The sequence below is a fragment of the Chiloscyllium plagiosum genome, unplaced genomic scaffold (assembly GCF_037043375.1).
Source record: "Chiloscyllium plagiosum isolate Xiang-an unplaced genomic scaffold, Cpla_swu_hap1 HiC_scaffold_5, whole genome shotgun sequence".
NCBI lineage: Eukaryota > Metazoa > Chordata > Chondrichthyes > Orectolobiformes > Hemiscylliidae > Chiloscyllium > Chiloscyllium plagiosum.
Genome location: NW_028270143.1, coordinates 71,613,845 through 71,633,983, shown reverse-complemented (window position 1 = coordinate 71,633,983; position 20,139 = coordinate 71,613,845). Strand labels below are relative to the sequence as shown.

General features: G+C 40.9%; 1 protein-coding gene across 1 annotated transcript; it reads left to right on the top strand.

Annotated features, from left to right (window-relative positions):
• The first annotated feature begins 1,149 nt into the window (after nt 1-1,149).
• On the top strand, nt 1,150-16,610 carry LOC122550298 (protein phosphatase 2C-like domain-containing protein 1). The gene is made up of 3 exons (XM_043691036.2): nt 1,150-1,247; nt 7,625-8,573; nt 15,019-16,610. Exons 2-3 carry the CDS (start codon nt 7,634-7,636, stop codon nt 16,224-16,226), a joined length of 2,148 nt encoding a protein of 715 aa, XP_043546971.2. The 5' UTR covers nt 1,150-1,247; nt 7,625-7,633; the 3' UTR covers nt 16,227-16,610.
• Nucleotides 16,611-20,139: the final 3,529 nt, after the last annotated feature.

Here is a 20,139-nt window from a genome sequence, read left to right as displayed (position 1 = left end):
TTCGAGTTAGACTCGAAACATCAGCTCTTTTCTCTCCTTACAGATGCTGCCAGACCTGGTGAGATTTTCCAGCATTTTCTCTTTTGGTTTCAGATTCCAGCATCGGCAGTAATTTGCTTTTACCAAGCAATTCTTTAACATGATTTTTCAGACTGAATACAAGTTGCTACTATGAAAAGTTGAGTAAATACATATCCTTTTCCGTGGCGTTAGTTTAACGCGATTACAATTATTTGAAATAATTTTAAACTCGTGCTCACGTAACTTTTTGAAAACAAAACGGTGTTGCGGCATTTAGTTATGTACTGAGATGTGCGTGTTTTTCCCCTGACATTCCTACTATAACATTGCATTAGCAAGGTACATGAAAAGTGCCGTTTCCTTATAGATCTCTGCTGTCTTCACACTCATGTTACACGGCAGTAGCTCCATTGCAAAATTACAGCAGCTCGCTTCTATATTTTATTTTTGTGCAGTTTGCTGCCCCAAATCTCTGCACCTTGTTCCGCTCAGTCCCCGGCCAGATGGTCAGCATGTGTTGGGACTTTGTGAGCACGGCGGCGTGGCCCGGATCCGTGCAGCTCCGCCGACTGAGCGTCCTTTCCAAAATACTGCAATCCGAGAGACAGAAAGCCCGCTGCAGAAGATCCCGCACTGATGCGGGCGCTGAAAAGCTCACACCGGGAGTTGTCATGTGCACGTGAGAGGTAGCCGAGTTGAGAAACACTGACCGACGTTGGAACAGGACGACATCAAACCTTTGAGGGGCATCTTGACAGGACACCAATATGCATTACTCTTGGATATTGCGGATGGAGAGCTGTTTGTATCCCCCTCTGCGTCGTTAACTCAGCCGGAGCAGTACGCGGAAGCTCGAGCAGGTTCAGATTCCCGGGCAAACAATGGGCGCGCCCTGCACCCCATTGTCCTCCCGCGCTCCATCCCATTGTCCCTCCCGCACTCCATAGTCCCTCCCACGTTCCACCCCATTGTCCTCCCGCGTTCCACCCCATTGTCCTCCCGCGCTCTATGGTCCCTCCCGCACTCCACCCCATTGTCTCTCCCGCGCTCCACCCCATTGTCCCTCCCGCGTCCCAACCGCCATCTTCCACCTGCACTTTCCGAAAGCCTCCCCGCCCCATCCTCACCGTCGGCACTGCGCCGTCATTTATGTGGCTGTTGTTGAAGCCTTTTGGAGAAATAAAAACGAGCACTCGACACTTGCCGCGGTGTCTAGGCGGAATAAGGTAACTCCGAAGATGCCGATGGAACTGCTAGCTGTCTGCTAGAAGCCTCCAGTCTTCCTCGCTCCCTCTAGCCCTCGCCTTCTAACGCAGCCACAACAAGTTAGTTCGTCTCCCCGGCCAGAACATGTGAAATCTGAACGCCGTAGTTCACTCGTTTCAGGGAAAGATTAGTGCATAACAGAGCCGCTTCGGCGAATTCCTCTGTCGGTCAGTGTCTTCCGTTAACCAACATCAAAACATTGTGAATGGCTGGAGATCTGACATAAAATCAAAGTCAGCTGAAACTCAGCTGATGGTCTCCCCTCCCCCCTCCCCCAAAAGCTGTTTTAAAATGAACGCAAAGCTCTCTCTCTCTCTCTCTACTACTTTCCAGTGAAAGTGAAGCTCTCCTGCAACACTGTCCCTGCCAAACACAGCATGGGGTTAGGTACAGAGTAAAGCTCTCTCTTTGAACACAACCGGTACACTGTCTCCTTGAATCCGTCCCATCACTGGTACAGCAGCAGTTAGATTCGAAGTGATGCACACTCTTGCAAATTGAAAGTAAAGTTCCCTCGATATCGTCCATCAAACAAGTCCCAGAATGGGGACAAAATGGGGTCAAATCTCCTTTCTTTCTTTGACCTATTTACACCTTGCTCAAAACTTGTAGCATTTCGAAGTTTTCTGGTTCTGATTAAATGTTCTTTACTCGCTACATAAACTCAGCTATTCCATACAAAATGCTACCTGACCTACTAAGTATTTCCAGCATTTTCAGTTTTTATTTCAATTTTCCAACATCCAGACTCTTACACTTTGCAATCTAATTAGCTTCTACTTCTGCAGAAAACCTACCTTGAAAAAATTCATTCTGACAGAATTCTAGTTGGTTTCTTCTACTCTGTTTCTCCTTGCTTTTTATTTCTCTTGCTTGTATGATCAGGAAACAAAAAAAAATCCACAATCACATTTCCATTCTTAACAACTGACTCTGGCTTCAATTTACTCTTAACTGGATTCCAACTGAAATCCTATCTTCCATGTTTTGAATCCACCCTTGATTATAAATTGTCTCTTACGTTTCCCTCGTTGCTCTTTTCACAACATTCTGAATGACAATACATTGTCTCATCATGAGAACTATCAGATGAGCAATCTGAACCTTTCCAGCACCATTGACTCACACTATCTCAAACCTGCTCCACAGTTTCATTTTGCTTTTATCCAGTATTTTAACAAAAACTTATTACCCATCTTTCAAGTGTTAAGGATAGCAAGCTCTCACACCTTATTGGTACTATTATCCATCCATAGAGTCATAGAAATGTACAGCATGGAAACAGACCCTTTGGTCCAAACTATCCATGCCGACCAGATGTCCCAATCCAATCTAGTCCCACCTGCCAGCACCCGGACCATATCCTTCCAAACCCTTCCTATTCATATACCCATCCAAATGCCTCTTAAATGTTGCATTGGAACCAGCCTCCACCATACCCTCTGGCAGCTCATTTCATACACGTACCACCCTCTGTGAAAATGTTGCCCCTTAGGTCTTTTGTATATCTTTCCCCTCTCACCCTAAACCTATGCCCTCTAGTTCTGGACTCCCTGACCCCAGGGAAAAGACTATGTCTATTTATCTTATCCATGCCCCTCATAATTTTGTAAACCTCTATAAGGTCCCCCCTCAGCCTCCGACACTCCAGAGAAAACAGCCCCAGCCTGTTCAGCCTCTCCCTGTAGCTCAAATCCTCCAACCCTGGCAACATCTTTGTAAATCTTTTCTGAAACCTTTCAAGTTTCACAACATCTTTTCGATAGGAAGGAGACCAGAATTGCACGCAATATTCCAACAGTGGCCTAACCAATGTCCTGTATAGCTGCAACATGACCTCCCAACTCCTGCACTCAATACTCTGACCAATAAAGGAAAACATACCAAATGCCTTCTTCACTATCCTATCTATCTGCGACTCCACTTTCAAGGAGCTATGAACCTGCACTCCAAGGTCTCTTTGTTCAGCAACACTCCCTAGGACCTTACCATTAAGAGTATAAGTCCTGCTAAGATTTGCTTTCCCAAAGTGCAGCACCTCGCATTTATCTGAATTAAACTCCATCTGCCACTTCTCAGCCCATTGGCCCATCTGGTCCAGATCCTGTTGTAATCTGAGGTAACCCTCTTCGCTGTCCACTACACCTCCAATTTTGGTGTCATCTGCAAACTTACTAACTGTACCTCTTATGCTCGTATCCAAATCATTTATGTAAATGACAAAAAGTAGAGGACCCAGCACCGATCCTTGTGGCACTCCACTGGTCACAGGCCTCCAGTCTGAAAAACAACCCTCCACCACCACCCTCTGTCTTCTACCTTTGAGTCAGTTCTGTATCCAAATGGCTAGTTTTCCCTTTATTCCATGAAATCTAACCTTGCTAATCAATCTCCCATGGGGAAACCTTGCTGAACGCCTTACTGAAGTCCATATAGATCACATCTACTGCTCTGCCCTCATCAATCCTCTTTGTTACTTCTTCAAAAACCTCAATCAAGTTTGTGAGATATGATTTCCCACGCACAAAGCCATGTTCACTATCCCTAATTAGCCCTTGCCTTTCCAAATACATGTACATCCTGTCCCTCAGGATTCCCTCCAACAACTTGCCCACAATTGAGGTCAGGCTCACTAGTCTATAGTTCCCTGGATTGTCTTTGCCGCCCTTCTTAAACAGTGGCACCACATTTGCCAACCTCGCGTCTTCGGGCACCTCACCTGTGACTATCGATGATACAAATATCTCAGCAAGAGGCCCAGCAATTACTTCTCTAGCTTCCCACAGAGTTCTCGGGTACATCTGATCAGATCCTGAGGATTTATCCATCTTTAACCGTTTCAAGACATCCAGCACTTCATCCTCTATAATCTGGACATTTTGCAAGATGTCAGCATCTATTTCCCTACAGTCTATATCTTCCATATCCTTTTCCACAGTAAATACTGATGCAAAATATTCATTTAGTATCTCCCCCATTTTCTGTGGCTCTACACAAAGGCTGCCTTGCTGATCTTTGAGGGGCCCTATTTTCTCCCTAGTTACCCTTTTGTCCTTAATATATTTGTAAAATCCCTTTGGATTCTCCTTAATTCTATTTGCCAAAGCTATCTCATGTCCCCGTTTTGCCCTCCTGATTTCTCTCTTAAGTATACTTCTACTTCCTTTGTACTCTTCTCAGGATTCACTCGATCTATCCTGTCTATACCTGACATATGCTTCCTTCTTTTTCTTAACCAAATCCTCAATTTCTTTAGTCATCCAGCATTCCCTATACCTACCAGCCTTTCCTTTCACCCTGACAGGAATATACTGGATTCTTATCTCATTTCTGAAGGCTTCCCATTTTCCAGCCGTCCCTTTACCTGTGAACATCTGCCCCCAATCAGCTTTTGAAAGTTCTTGCCTAATACCGTCAAAATTTCCCACCCCAGGGAAAAGACTTTGCCTATTTATCCTATCCATGCCCCACATAATTTTGTAAACCTCTATAAGGTCACCCCTCAGCCTCCGACACTCCAGGGAAAACAGCCCCAGCCTGTTCAGCCTCTCCCTATAGCTCAAATCCTCCAACCCTGGCAACATCTTTGTAAATCTTTTCTGAACCCTTTCAAGTTTCACAACATCTTTCCGATAGGAAGGAGACCAGAATTGCACGCAATATTCCAACAGTGTCCTAACCAATGTCCTGTACAGCCGCAACATGATCTCCCAACTGCTGTACTCAATACTCTGACCAATAAAGGAAAGCATTCCAAACACCTTCACTATCCTATCTACCTGTGACTCCACTTTCAAGGAGCTATGAACCTGCACTCCAAGATCTCTTTGTTCAGCAACACTCCCTAGGATCTTACCATTAAGTGTATAAGTCCTGCTAAGATTTGCTTTCCCAAAATGCAGCACCTCGCATTTATCTGAATTAAACTCCATCTGCCACTTCTCAGCCCATTGGCCCATCTGGTCCAGATCCTGTTGTAATCTGAGGTAACCCTCTTCACTGTCCACTACACCTCCAATTTTGGTGTCCTCTGCAAACTTACTAACTGTACCTCTTATACTTGCATCCAAATCATTTATGTAAATGACAAAAAGTAGAGGACCCAGCACCAATCCCTGGTCACAGGCCTCCAGTCTGAAAAACAACCCTCCACCACCACCCTCTGTCTTCTACCTTTGAGCCAGTTCTGTATTCAAATGGCTAGTTTTCTCTGTATTCCATGAGATCTAACCTTGCTAATGAGTCTCCCATGGGAACATTGTTGAACGCCTTACTGAAGTCCATATAGATCTCATCTACTGCTCTGTCCTCAACAATCCTCTTTGTTACTTCTTCAAAAAACTCAATCAAGTTTGTGAGACATGATTTCCCACGCACAAAATCATGTTGACTATCCCTAATCAGTCCTTGCCTTTCCAAATACATGTACATCCTGTCCCTCAGGATTCCCTCCAACAACTTGCCCATCCCCGAGGTCAGGCTCACCGGTCAGAATGACACCTAATTTTTAGCTGTGCCGGATACTGCTCCTAGCATGCCGTCCTGCAATCTTCATTGAACCGGGGATGATCTTGCTTGATGGTAATGGTAAAATGGGGGATATGCTGAGCATTTAGGTTATAAATTGTGGTTGAATACAGTTCTGTTGCTACTGATAATTAACAGTGTCTCATTGATGGCTGGTTTTCTATTACTAGCTCTGTCAGAAATTGATGAAGGGTAACCTCGAAGTGAAAGTAGAACTTTGTCTCCACAAAGAATGGGCATTGGTTATTAGATATTACTGAGTGGCTTACTAGGAACATTTAACATTAGATAATACTGAGTGGCTTCAGAGAACATTTAAGAATCAAGCACATTGCTCTAATCATCTGGAGTCAGATTAGAAAGGTTAGCAAATTTCTTCCTCAAAGGGCATTAGTGAGCCAGATGTTTATTTTCCTCTAGAATCAACTGGAGTTCATGGTTACATTGGATTAGCTTTTTCAAAGGAAATTCATTAATTTTATTTCTGCCATGGTGAGATTTGAGCCTATTTCTTCAGAGCATTAGCCTGAGGTTTTATTAGTTCAGTGGTATTACTGCAATACCACCACCTCCCAATAAGCAATAACAGCTGTATTTTCTACTCTAAATTCTTTTCCAGCCATAGAAAACATCTTTATTTCTGACATAGGGCAGACACCAGAATCTTTGGAACTCTCAGTCTTGGCTACAGGAATCAGTAGCTTTTCCTTTATACTATGCCCTACTACAACCGCATTTCCCCCACCTCTGTCACAGCACAATAGTCATTTAGCCCATCCTCTCTGCAGTCTTTGTCCTGAGTGATACAGACAAGTTGAAGGGTCAAGACTCCTCCATTATCTGAATGATTCACAATCACACCAAATTGTCCTTGACTGCTGACTAACTTTAGAGAATAACTTTATCAAAGACATGTGACTTCTTTATGTAACAATGTGTGCAGGTTGCCCTCATTCTCTGATCCCCTGCAATCTCTTCCATTTAAAAAGAAAGCAACCAAACAACTCAAAACTGAATTTCCTCAAGTTGTAGAAACGTTGGTAAGCGAAGACTGATCTCGTTGAAGTATACACAATTTCTCACACGCGCAACAGGATCGATGCTGAGAGGCTGATTCCCTTGACTGCAGTATCCAGGTCTAGAGAAAATAGACTCAAAAATAAGTCTCATTATTTAGGACTGAGGTGAGGGGAAACTTCCATAAGTTGTGAATCATTGGAAATTTGTACCTCAGAGGGTTCTGAGCACTCAATCTGAGTATATTTCAGGCTGAGATTGATAGATTTTTGGACATGCAGAAAATAGAGGGAATTGGATGCGAAAGTGGAACTGGGACGAAATGGTTACTGTTGCTCAGATTTCAAGAGCTGAATGGTCCAATCCTGTTCCCATTTCTTCTGCTTAGAACAATTTAAAGTAAATTGCTATTCTAAAACATAGATAAACATGTTATATTTTTCTTGGTACTGGTTTGATTAGGTTATCGATATTTTTAAATGTTTAGGATTTGGCTCCCATTTTTCTTTCTAAAACCGTGTCCGAAACATTAGTGCTTGTTGTTCTACAGATAGGTTTCTAGAATTATGTTTTGTGATTACATGCCAATTGTGTTGATGGTGCATGTTTTACATTATTTATTACTAATCAAAATATAAAGTTTATTTTTCATGTCATGGTTCTATTTTATGTAATGTTTTGCATTTCATTTCAGTTAGTGCTAATGACTATATATGACAACAGCGTGATGCCATTGCAGCAACTCACTTTATTTTTGCACTTATCTGCCAATATCTGCTTATACTTCATACAGGAAACGAAAATGCTTTCGAAATCAACAGAAAACACAATCCTGGGAACCGCAAATGTGCTGGATGTGTCTCAATGTAATGTCCTGACAGTGCCGTGCTTTACATGTAAGAAGAAACTTAATGCAACGACAGCTCGCCACCACAAGATCCTGCATCGCACACTGGCCATGCTGCAGTACCGTGCAGGCAGCCAGCCTGTCAGCCTCCTTTCTCTCCGGATCCGCCGGCGGAGCCTCATTGCTAAGAGGATGCGAGCTAAGAAATTCAGCGCCTTAGAACTGCAGAAGATCAACTTTGCATACGAGATAGTGAAGTCAAGTCGTTTGTTAACTTGGCCATTCCTAGTCGAAAGTCCCATTGTGTGCCATGAAGAATTCCCGCTGCATGTAACACTGCCCAACGAACCCTGTGTAAAATCATTTGGGATCTGGCAGGATAGGAATGTCCTTTGGAAAGCTGAGATGGAAGATGTCTATGTTTTCATGGATTGTTACGGTGGTCAAAGCGATGTATGCTTCATTGGAATCTTTGATGGCTTTCATGGTACGACTGCAGCACAGGTCACTTCCAAAGATCTGCCATTCCTGATTATTGAGGAGCTGAGAAAAGCTGGCCATCCTTATGTTCTGTCCGACGAAGAGCATGAGTCTCTCTTGAGCTATAGTGCACTTTTCCCGCACAGCCCCACCGAGGAGTCATATGTCATTTTCCCTGTCAACAGCCAAGCCAACAAAACGTCCCAGTATGAATCAATGCATTTAGCTTTTGCTAAAGCCTTTTGGAAAATGGACAGAATTCTGGGGCTAGGTCGAAATGAAAGTTCGAAGGTCCGTTGGAGTGGTTGTACAGCTGTCACCTGCCTTCTAGAAACCTACCCCATTAGCACCAGCACTGAAAGCCTCTTGGAAGACGATGTGTATGAAATTGGAATGTTGCATATTGCTAATGCAGGTAACATGCTGACTGGAGATACTAGTGGCTTTGGAAGTTGTAGTTGATGAGGATGATTTGTGATACATGTGGTCATGGTTTCTGTTTCAAGGTTAAATAATTTGTGTCTTCAGTACTCACACTAATACAGTGATATTTAAAATGAAAAGACTAAGGGTTCTATTTTGCTGTGACTCCTTGGAGCATGGTTGATATAAAACAGGTATTTTTTAACTAGTCTATTCAGAGATGTTGTTACACACATCTGGAGCAGATGGGACTTGAAGATGCTGTAGAAAGGGGCCAGCCATCTTACCATCTCCTGAAAAGGAGAACATTGCAATATCCTGGCTTCACATAGTTCACCCACTTAATGCAATGTCAAAACAGCAAAAGTTGACCACACAGGTTCAGGACACGAAGTGAGACATAATTCCAACAACAGTCACCTTGCGCTATTGTTCCTAGAACATGAAAAATAGGAGTAGGATTACATCACTGATTTTCATGCTCGATTGTCAGTGATGTTCTGTTTCAGCTCCACATTTTCACAGAATCCCCATGTCCCTCAATTGCCCTTAAAATCCAGAAGTCTATTGACCTCTATCGTGAATACACTCGGATGTAGAGCATGCAAGAGCCTCAAGGCTGAGATTTCCAAAGATTCAGAATAATGTTTTGAGTAAAGAAAGTTTCCTTGTTCCTCAATGGCTAACTCATTGTTCTGAGTTAAAAATCACACAACACCAGGTTATAGTCCAACAGGTTTAATTGGAAGCACACCAGCTTTCGAAGCGTCGCTCCTTCATCAGGTGGTAGTGGAGGGCTCAATCCTAACACACAGAATTTATAGCAAAAATTTACAGTATTATGTAACTGAAATTATACATTGAAAAATTGATTGTCTGTTAAGCCTTTCATCTGTTAGAATGCCATGATAGTTTCACTTTTTCCATGTGTAAATCACAAAACTTTTTAAAAAAAGTTGCATTCTCAGGTTAGCTGTTAACAATGGTGATAGCTAGACAATATGTTGAAGGTGTTAGCCCCCTGTGTTCTCTGTCTACGCCATGATGTTTAGATTGATTCTAATCTAAAAAGTGAGATAATGGAGTTTTTTCATGAATTCATGCAGGTTTTGAGCTCAGAGTTCTACATGAATGTATGCAGTTTTTGAGCAAAATACAATGTAACCCTGCAAGTACAAATTCACCCCACAAAATATGTGTGCATGTGGGTCTTTGTCTGTCTGTGTGTGTGTGTGTGTGGATTGGCCATGCTAAACTGTTGGGATATGCCGGCTAGCAGGGTTAGCCATGGGAAATGTTAGATAATGGGTGGTGGCTTCTGTCTGAAGTGTAGGAATTCTATGATTCTGTGAGTATTAAAAAAAACAGGCAGGCAGTGCTTAATTCTCCATCTTCAACCACCTTAGATAAGGTAAATGAGATGGCAGAAGGAACATATATTAGAAACATTTAAAAATCTGTAAACTTCAATCTTTGAATGTCTATGTCATTCATCCACTTCATCATGAACTAGCATAGCACAACATGAAGACAGGAAGACACTACCCTCACCAGAACTTCAAATCGCATAAATGGGATTGGTGGAATTTAAATTCAATTAATAAACTCGAATTGAAAGTTAGTCTCATAATGGTGATCATGAAAATATTGTCAATTGTCATAAAAAAACTCATCTGGTTGGTTAATGACTTTTAGGAAAGGACATCTGCTGTTCTTAATTGGTCTGACCAAATGTGATTGCAGATCTAGAGCAGTGTTTGACTCGGAACTGCTCTCTGAAATTGCCTAGTGGGCAAGTCAGCTCAAAGGCAATTAGAGATAGGCAACAAATGCTGGCTTTGCCAGTGACGCACATCCCATGAAAGAATAAAGAAAATTATGCTGTACTTAATGGTTAGTTTCTGCTTTATCGTTTTAGCCTGGAGTTTGATTTCTTGCTGTTCGTTCATGGGTTTTATCATTCAAGAAAGATTGGTGTGTTTAAACAAGGAATTATTTTATTCAGTATGGCACTTTTGTTGTTTGTTTATGTTATTAAATAAAAGTAAACAAAAACATTGTAATTCATTTTCAGAGGGTCAGAATTCAAAAGAAGAGAAATTATTTTAAACCTCGGTAGAGTGTTGATCAGACCATACTGGTCCATACAATGTCAACAAAATGATTGATAGACACTGCACTGGGTGCAAATATTTTTGAGAAAAAAAATATATAAATGGTTTAGAGGAGAGAACTAAATCTAATACCTCCAAGTTTGCAAGCAACACAAAGCTGGGTGGCACGGTGGGCTGAGAAAAGAATGCAGAAATACTTCATTTTCATTTGGGCAACTTGTGTAAGTGGACAGATGCATGGGATATAAAATGAATTGAGAGGTTATCCACTTGGGCAGCAGAAACAGAAACATAGATTAGCTGATGGCTACAGATTGGGAAAGAAGGAGGTGCAATGAGACCTGGGTGTTCATGTACACCAGTCACTGAAAGTAAGCTTGTGGGTGTAGCGTGTGATGAAGAAGGCAAATAAGATATCATTGTCTTCATTGTGAGAAGTAGATTTTGATGCAGTTGTTCAGGGTTGTGCATCGGAGCATCATGTCCAATTTTAATCTCCTTATCTGTGGAAGGATGTTCCAGCTATGAGAAGAAAAGGTAAAATTACCATTGTCCTGTCAGACCATAGGGCTGCTGTCACTTTAGAGAGAGATGACTGTTGGTGGTTTAACCTGAGGGTCACCATGTCTTACGTGAGTAGAATGGTTGAGTTGGGGAGTGCTTCATAATAACCTCAGTCAGTTGAGGAATTGAACATATGCTGCTGGCATTACTCCGCTTTGCAAATCAGCCATCTAATCAACTGAGCTAACTGACCCCCTGGTTATGAAGGAAGTGGGACATAGATTTACCAGACTGATTCTTGGGATAGTAGAACCAACATATAATGGAAGACAGGGTTGGTTGGGACTGTATTCACTGGAATGTAGAAAAATGGGGGTTGGGGGGTGAGCAGTTGTCACGGAATGGTTCTGTCTCATAGAAACCGACAAAATTCTAACAACACTTGACAGGATAAATGCAAGAAGGATGCTCCCAGTGACTGCAGAGTCCCGAACCATGGGTCACAATATAAGGATACAGGATAGACTATTTAGGAATGAGATTAGGAGACCTTCTTTCACCCAGAGAGTGATGACCCTGTAGAATTCTCTGTCACTGAAAATGGTTGAGGCCAAAACATTGAATGTTTTCAAGGGGCAGTTAGATATAGAGTCATGGAGATGTACAGCACAGAAACAGACCCTTCGGTCCAACCTGCCCACGCCGACCAGATATCCCAACCCAATCTAGTCCCACCTGCCAGCACCCGGTCCATATCCTTCCAAACCCTTCCCATCCAAATGCCTCTTAAATGTTGCAATTGTACCAGCCTCCACCACATCCTCTGGCAGCTCATTCCATACACGTACCACCCTCTGCGCGAAAAAGTTGCCCCTTAGGTTTCTTTTATATCTTTCCCCTCTCACCCTAAACCTATGCCCTCTAGTTCTGGACTCCCAAATCCCAGGGAAAAGACTTTGCCTATTTATCCTATCTATGCCCCTCATAATTTTGTAAACCTCTAAAAGGTCACCCCTCAGCCTCCAACGCTGTAGGGAAAACAGCTCCAGCCTGTTCAGCCTCTCCCTGTAGCTCAAATGCTCCAACCCTGGCAACATCCTTGTAAATCTTTTCTGAACCCTTTCAAGTTTCACAACATCTTTCTGATAGGAAGGAGACCAGAATTGCATGCAATATTCCAATCGTGTCCTAACCAATGTCCTGTATAGCCGCAACATGACCTCCCAACTCCTGAACTCAATACTGTGACCAATAAAGGAAAGCATACCAAATGCCTTCTTCACTATCCTATCTACCTGTGACTCCACTTTCAAGGAGCTATGAACCTGCACTCCAAGGTCTCTTTGTTCAGCAACACTCCCTAGGACCTTACCATTAAGTGTATAAGTCCTGCTAAGATTTGCTTTCCCAAAATGCAGCACCTCGCATTTATCTGAATTAAACTCCATCTGCCACTTCTCAGCCCATTGGCCCATCTGGTCCAGATGCTGTTGTAATCCGAGGTAACCCTCTTCGCTGTCCACTACACCTCCAATTTTGGTGTCATCTGCAAACTTACTAACTGTACCTCTTATGCTCACATCCAAATCATTTATGTAAATGACAAAAAGTAGAGGACCCAGCACTGATCCTTGTGGCACTCCACTGGTCACAGGCCTAAAGTCTGAAAAACAACCCTCCATCACCACCCTCTATCTTCTACCTTTGAGTCAGTTCTGTATCCAAATGGCTCGTTCTCCCTGTATTCCATGAGATCTAACCCTGCTAATCAGTCTCCCATGGGGAACCTTGTCGAACGCTCTACTGAAGTCCATATAGATCACATCTACTGCTTTGCCCTCATCAATCTTCTTTGTTCTTGGACTAAAAGGATTGAAGGGTATGGGGAGAAAGCAAGATTACAGTAATAAGTTAGATGATCAGCCATGAACATTTTGACTGGTGGAGCAGACTTGAATGACCTACTCCTGCTCCTAGTTTCTGTGTTTGCCCAGTCCTGGTTTTTAATAGTATTCGTGTAATAGGGATCTTTGCCATTCTTATCCAATGGTTGGTTCCTGTACTTCTGAAATAATGTTTGACTCACACACCCAACTGTGATGTTGCAACATCTTTCAATGTGAAACTACTGTTTATACTTCTTAAAAAATATCTACACTGAGCATCAATTTTGCTAGTACCATTTAGAATCATAAAGTCATAGATTGCATGTTATCTTCATGTCTCCTTTTTGATATATCCTTTTCCTGCCAGCAATGATGGAGTTTTTCATGTTTAACTCCTACATGTATTAAACTTTTTCTGGAACTGGTAAGAAAATTAGATTAGATTACATTACAGTGTGGAAATAGGCCCTTCGGCCCAACAAGTCCACACCGACCTGCCGAAGCGCAACCCACCCATACCCCTACATTTACCCCTTACCTAACACTATCGGCAATTTAGCATGGCCAATTCACCTGACCTGCACAATAGAGACTGTGGGAGGAAACCGGAGCACCCGGAGGAAACCCACGCAGACACGGGGAGAACGTGCAAACCCCTGAGGCGGGAATTGAACCCGGGTCTCCGGCGCTGTGCCACCGTGCCCCCCAGAAAATGTTACAAATGTTTTCAGGTAATCACGAAGGATTGCTTTTTTTGTGCACGTGGATCCTCTGCTCCACCTAGTGGTGGCGTTGGCCATAAGTGCTGCCTTACTTTCAATTTGCATCGTTGTTACTTATGCTTCTGACACTGAACTTCTTATTTATTCAAAACGCTGCATCATTTTGAAAATCTTTATGAACTGTCTCTCTAATTGTCTCTAAGGAGAACTACACAAGTTTCTAGTTTGTCTCCACATAACTTTGATTAAATCTAGCTTCTGAAGTCTGAATAATGCCAGTACCTGAGATGAAACATGAGAGTCAGATCAAGTGCTGGTACATCTTCAAGAAGGTTAAGATCCTTGCCTTAAAAGACTCATGAGTTTCCATATTAATAAAAGCTGAAATGGAAGCTCTGAAAGGCTGGATTAAAACTCAAGTCCAACAGCTGAATGGACATGTATCTGGCATTAACTTTGCAGTTCCCATTCTCAGTGTCATCTTAGTCTCAGAGGAATTTAGTTGTTTTTATTTTCTGATCCATCCATTTAAAGACAAGTAATTCCAACTGTCATGTTCCATGCAAACATTCTTTACCTTTACCCTCAGGTCATATCAAATCTTAATTAATTTATTACAGTTAATTAGGTGGCTCAAGCAACCTTTTGCTCACACTTAATTTGTGCATAATTTAACCATTGCGGGGCAATGTATCTAAATTCCTAATTATTGTTGTGGTTGTTGCTCACAGTCATTTTGATTTTATAAAAATTATTGCTTAAGTAACTGATCAGAATTGAACATGAAACGTGACAGTTTTTGTACAGGACTATATTTAATGGTCATCTTCGGCATTTTTAAAGCTTTCAAGAGTTAATTCAAAAGTATTGTCTGCACCCATCCACAAAGTATTACCGTATACAGAAATTGTTGGAAAGACTCAACAGGTCTGCAACATCTATGGAGAGAAAGCAGGGTTAACGATTTGCGTCCAGTGACCCTTCTTCAGAACAAAGGGTCACTGAACCTGAAACATTCACTCTGCTTTCTCTCCACAGATGCTGTCAGGTTTGCTGAGTTTTTCCAACAATTTTTGTTTTTGTTTGATTTCTGGCATCTGCAGTTCTTTGTGTTTTTTTAAATAAGTGTTAAAACGTAGTTAGGTATTTCTATGTTCAGGACATATAGTTTAAACAATATTGGTTTATTTATTAAGTGCAATTTTCTGCAGGTGATGTGCATGCTGTCTTGTGCAAAAATGGAAAAGGATATCGTTTAACTGAAAACCACAGCACCTCCAACCGTAAAGAACGTAAACGTATTCATCGAAGTGGTGGAACAATCAGTAAAAATGAACAACATGGACTTGTGGAAGGATTCATTCAATCAACACGAGGGCTTGGATATCATGGAGATCCCAAGCTTAAAACATCCATTGTGCCAATACCATATACTGTTTCTGTGCCTATTGATTCCACATGCCAGTTCCTTATTCTAGCTTCAAGTGGATTTTGGAAAGTTCTGAGTAGACATGAAGTCATTTCAATCTCATTGGAAATGCTTTCTTTTTATTTTAGATCTTTGCACACTGAATCTAAACAAATTCGTTCAGTAATCCATTCATTACATGTTAGGGACCTACACCCTGACAAAGATTTCTCTATTGTACATTTGCTTGAGGAGTTTTCACAGCAGGGACACAAAGATGCTTTGATGTCACTTGAGCGTTTATTTGAGGAGCTACTATTACGCAACGAAAATGATCTGGACAGTAAAACCATGAAATATGTACTCAGACATTATTCAGTTATGAAGAAACATGATCATCTTTGGCAGACCATGCATCAACTACTAGAAAACATTGCAGAAAAGGAGGAATCCATGGCAATTGCGAAAAACAAGTTGGATATCAAGTTGGATCGCGACAGCAACATATTTCTGCGGACTTTACATAGGGAACAGAGGAAGCACAGGATAACGGTGGACAATTTTCCGGAGGAACCTCTACTGGACAAGGAAGATTTGAACAACAGGAATCCCAAAAAACAATACAGAAGACCAGAGACTGATGTTGCTGAGAAGCCTTTACACCCTGAGAGACAAAAAGGTCACCATAAACAAGAGAATACAAACAAAGAGTCAAAGATTAAAAAATCAGTGACCGTGACTTCTGAGCAATTTCAGTCTTCTTCATCATCCGAATTTGAAGTTTCAAAACCATATGAACAAAATTTTATAAATCTGGAACTAAAGAGAGAAGAATCAGATCTGGAAACAGGTGGGCAACGACAAGAAATTCAGTATGAAACTTTAGCAAATACCATTAGCAAATGCTTAGTTGAAACTGCTAAACAAGCAGGTGCTTGTGACAACATAACAGTGCTCACGTTGTTGTTTCCGGGTTGTGCTAAATCACATTTGATAAAACAGAAGAAATGACGTAAACTCACACATTCCAGGAATAATACTTTGATGAAAAGTTTAACTTAATCTTTAAACTTGAAGTGGGTCACAGCCAGATCTGATATACTTGTTCATTTCAAAGAAAACAACTGGCTAAGTATATAATCGTTCAGAATCATCAGTTGTATCTAGAGAACTCACTACTATAAGTGACTAGGGTGGATTTTATGAATATGATTTGTATGCAACTATTCTCCACTCACTGAATTTTAGTGGATAAATCACTTTATCTGGAAAGGTTACTGTAGTTTGCTTCATGAATTTGCTTTGTTGTTGTTGGTAGAGACATTTATAGACTGTAGATTTTTTGCTGTAGTGTGCTGTTTGTATAGACTTTTCTGAAAAAATAAACTTTGCTGTAAAATACATTGTTTCTGGAAGTCTTACTGCGAGTCTCAGTTTTTCTCCAACAAATTGATTTAACAATCTGGTGTAACATGCTCTGTTTAGGGCAATGGTGAGCAGTCAAGATTAAGCACATTCAATGCTTGTCTTCGTTAAGTGGGCTGATTCCATCTAGCTCAACAGCAGAAATGTAACACAAGACCTCATTGTCTCTGAGATCGAGAGAAAAATAAACAGCCAGGACTGTGGCTAAGTTTTAAATCAGACTGAGAAATGCATTACTGAGTCCAATCCTTATTAAGCCTGCAGTGCCTTCCTGATAAACAGCCCACATGTTGATCCTGATATGAACCTGAAACTCTAGAGGAAGCCCATTGTCAATGAAGTGTCTGGCAAAATTGAAAACATGGTGGCCTAATAATATTAACAACAGAATTATTTGAACATTGCTGGGTAGCTTTCTGTTTGGCAACAGAAAAACTGACAACATAGTTAACAAGATGCATGGAAGCTAACATTGGAGGTCACAGACAGAGACAAGGAGTGTCAGCTCGAAGCCACAATTCAGACCAGAAGAAGAGAATTGGGCTGGCTGGGATGAGGGTAGGACCAGAGGCTAGGCAGTGACGAAGGTGTAGATGTTGTGGAGAAAGCTGAGAAAGGTTGCATTGAGGGAGGCTCAAGGCCTCCTTTTGAAAGTTTGGATGTGCAATTGTGTTATGTCTGGCTCATAATGAATGCTAAAGGAGCAGATGTTTTCTACATCCAGGATTTGGCGTCTTCCACCTGAGATCAACTACAAGGTTGCCTTTTCACTTCCAGGTAAATTTAAGTTGTGAAGCCGATAATTAACATCAAAGTATTGGCTCCCCAAGCACCGCCATTTTTTGTGGGATCTTCCCAAATGGCCAGATTATGTTAAATCTTAGAGTGCTCCAAATGGGGTTGTACTGAGTTTTGTTTTTAATTCAAAAATATACTTGATACACAAAAGAAAACACCTTTGTACATACACAGTCACAAACAGAGTTTGGTTTTGTACAGTAGCATATCAAGGAAACAAATATTGGAGTTTGACTCTATCCAACCAAACCAAAGACATCTCTTACACATGCAAGATTATATTTACATATATTTGAGGCACAAGGAGGGTCCGCTAACTGAATGGACCCTCATTTACCTTCAGCTGGAAGACCTCAGACCATGGTCTTTCCCCACTGCAGCAGCTGCCCAATTGTTAGTGGTCCCTCAGCACGTAGTCCTGGACCTTGGAACATGCCAATTGGGGGTCAATTTCTTGTTCTGGAGACTAATAAGTTTCAAGCAGACCAATAAGCATCTTTCACCAAGTTGACAGTCTTCCAGGCACAGTCGATGTTTTATTTTAACCCCTTGGATTCTTAATCTAATTTCATGTGACGATTGGCTGCTCGAAGGAAGTATCAGAAGACTGGTTGCACTATGAAACCTATGAAAGTTATTATCTTGAAAATAGGATTACCTTATGAAAAAAGTGCAAAGTATATAAATTTGTGTAGTAAGTGGCTAACCTATACTAATTACTTCAATGTGTAGAACTCTGCTTCAAAATTAGTTTGAAGAATTTGATCAAATGTTTTATTTAAATGGAGTAATTAATCTTTAGAATATTTTATTGGGATTATTTATCTTTTTGAATGTCCTATTTAGTTATCAGTTCTGTTGATAATCATGAGAAAGTAGTTCAAATATGGTTTGTGATGGGCAGCCAATCTGGACCTTCAACTGAAGTGAAAATTATCTGCTATAATTTATGTACTAAGTATCTAAGCCCTTTCCTACCCTCTTTGGCCAAACATTCATTCATTAATGGAAGTCTTTATCCCATTGCATCTGCTTTGCTTCATTCAATTCTTTTACAGCATGGAAATGGACCCTTCGGTACAATTCATCTGCGCACACCAAACATCCCAATCTGACCTAGTCCTGTTTGCTAGCATTTGGCCCATGTTTCTGTAACACCTTCCTATTCATATACCCATCCAGATATCTTTTAAATGTTGTACCATTATCCACCACTTCCAATGATTGACCTAATTATGGTGTCATTCTTGCCTCAGTGGTAGAACTCATGCTGTGTCAGAAAGTTGCAATAGTTGCTCTATGGAACGTGCAATCTAGACTCCATCATTCTGAGCCATACTGAGAGTATGATGGACTTTCTTAGAAATACAATCTTTTGGAAAAGACATAACTCTAAGTCTGTCTCTCCTCTTAGAGCAATGTTAACAATCTCATTTCACTGATCTAAGAGGAGCAAGATAATGGTACCTGGTAATTTGACAATTCTTCATCCCTGAAACAGTATTTTTTTAAAAATGAACTTTATTGCTATTTGTGGAATTTTGCTATGCAAATTAGATGCTTTCCATATAACAACACTTCAAAAACGTTTCTTTGGCTGGGAAACATTTTAGAATTCCTGAGGTCTTGAAAGATCCTATGGAAATGCAAACCTGGCTTTTTCTTGATTGATCCCTTACAGGGGAGTTAATTTGATAATTGCCATCTGTTAGTTATCTATCCAGAAAGGGCTTATGTGCTGTTGTGGCACAGAATTAAAGTCCCTAATCCTGGGCTGGGTGACCTGGATTCAAGTCCCATCTGTTCCAAATTTATGTAATAACATCTCTGAACAGGTTGATTAGAAAAGCAGGATTTTAAAATAAAAGGGCCTGCAGCTGAGTTTGAAACTTATTAGACAGCTTTAAAGCAGGTATATCAGAATGCAAATTGTTTTAAAGACTGAAAAATTATAAAGGGTGAAATGATCAACCTAAAATATATTACAACAGTTTATTAGCAGAGCAGACAGAGTGTGACAGTGGAAAATTATGTATGTAGTATTAGCTTAAATTATTTTGAACAAAGTCAGTTGACGAAGTTGAGACTATTACCTTCTGGTATCCCGTGAGTTCACAGCAAAGGATGTGCATATTTGATTCATTATGTGTGCATACATTTTTCTTCTGCAATCCAACATTTCTTTGCACCTTTCCTATTTCTTAGTAGCAGTTGCTTCTTACATTTTTTAGATTTTACCTAAAGGGATTGGTGTCTGCTTGCACTTTGCCCTGTGGCAAAGCATTTCACACTCTAATAAACCTTTGCAAAAAGAAATTTACTTAATTGCTCTAATTTAGTAATAATTTTCAATCACAACTCATTATCCTTGACTCCCCAATGGCATGACAAGGAAAATACTATTGAAATGCTTCATAATTTTAAAAAGTCAGTAATATTCTTGCTTGTCACTGCCAAAATTAATTTTGAGTACTAACTAAGTGAATCTAGGTTATTGTGCTACAAACAATTGAATATATGATTTAAACATTAATATTTAATCATATTCAGTCGTGGTCCACATAGGCACCAATGACATAGGTAGGAAAAGGCATGAGGATGTAAGGTAGAAGCTTAGAGCTAGAAAAAAACCAAATTGTTATCTCTGGTATGTTACCCATGCCACATGCTAGTGAGGCAAGGAATAGGGAGAGAGAGCAAT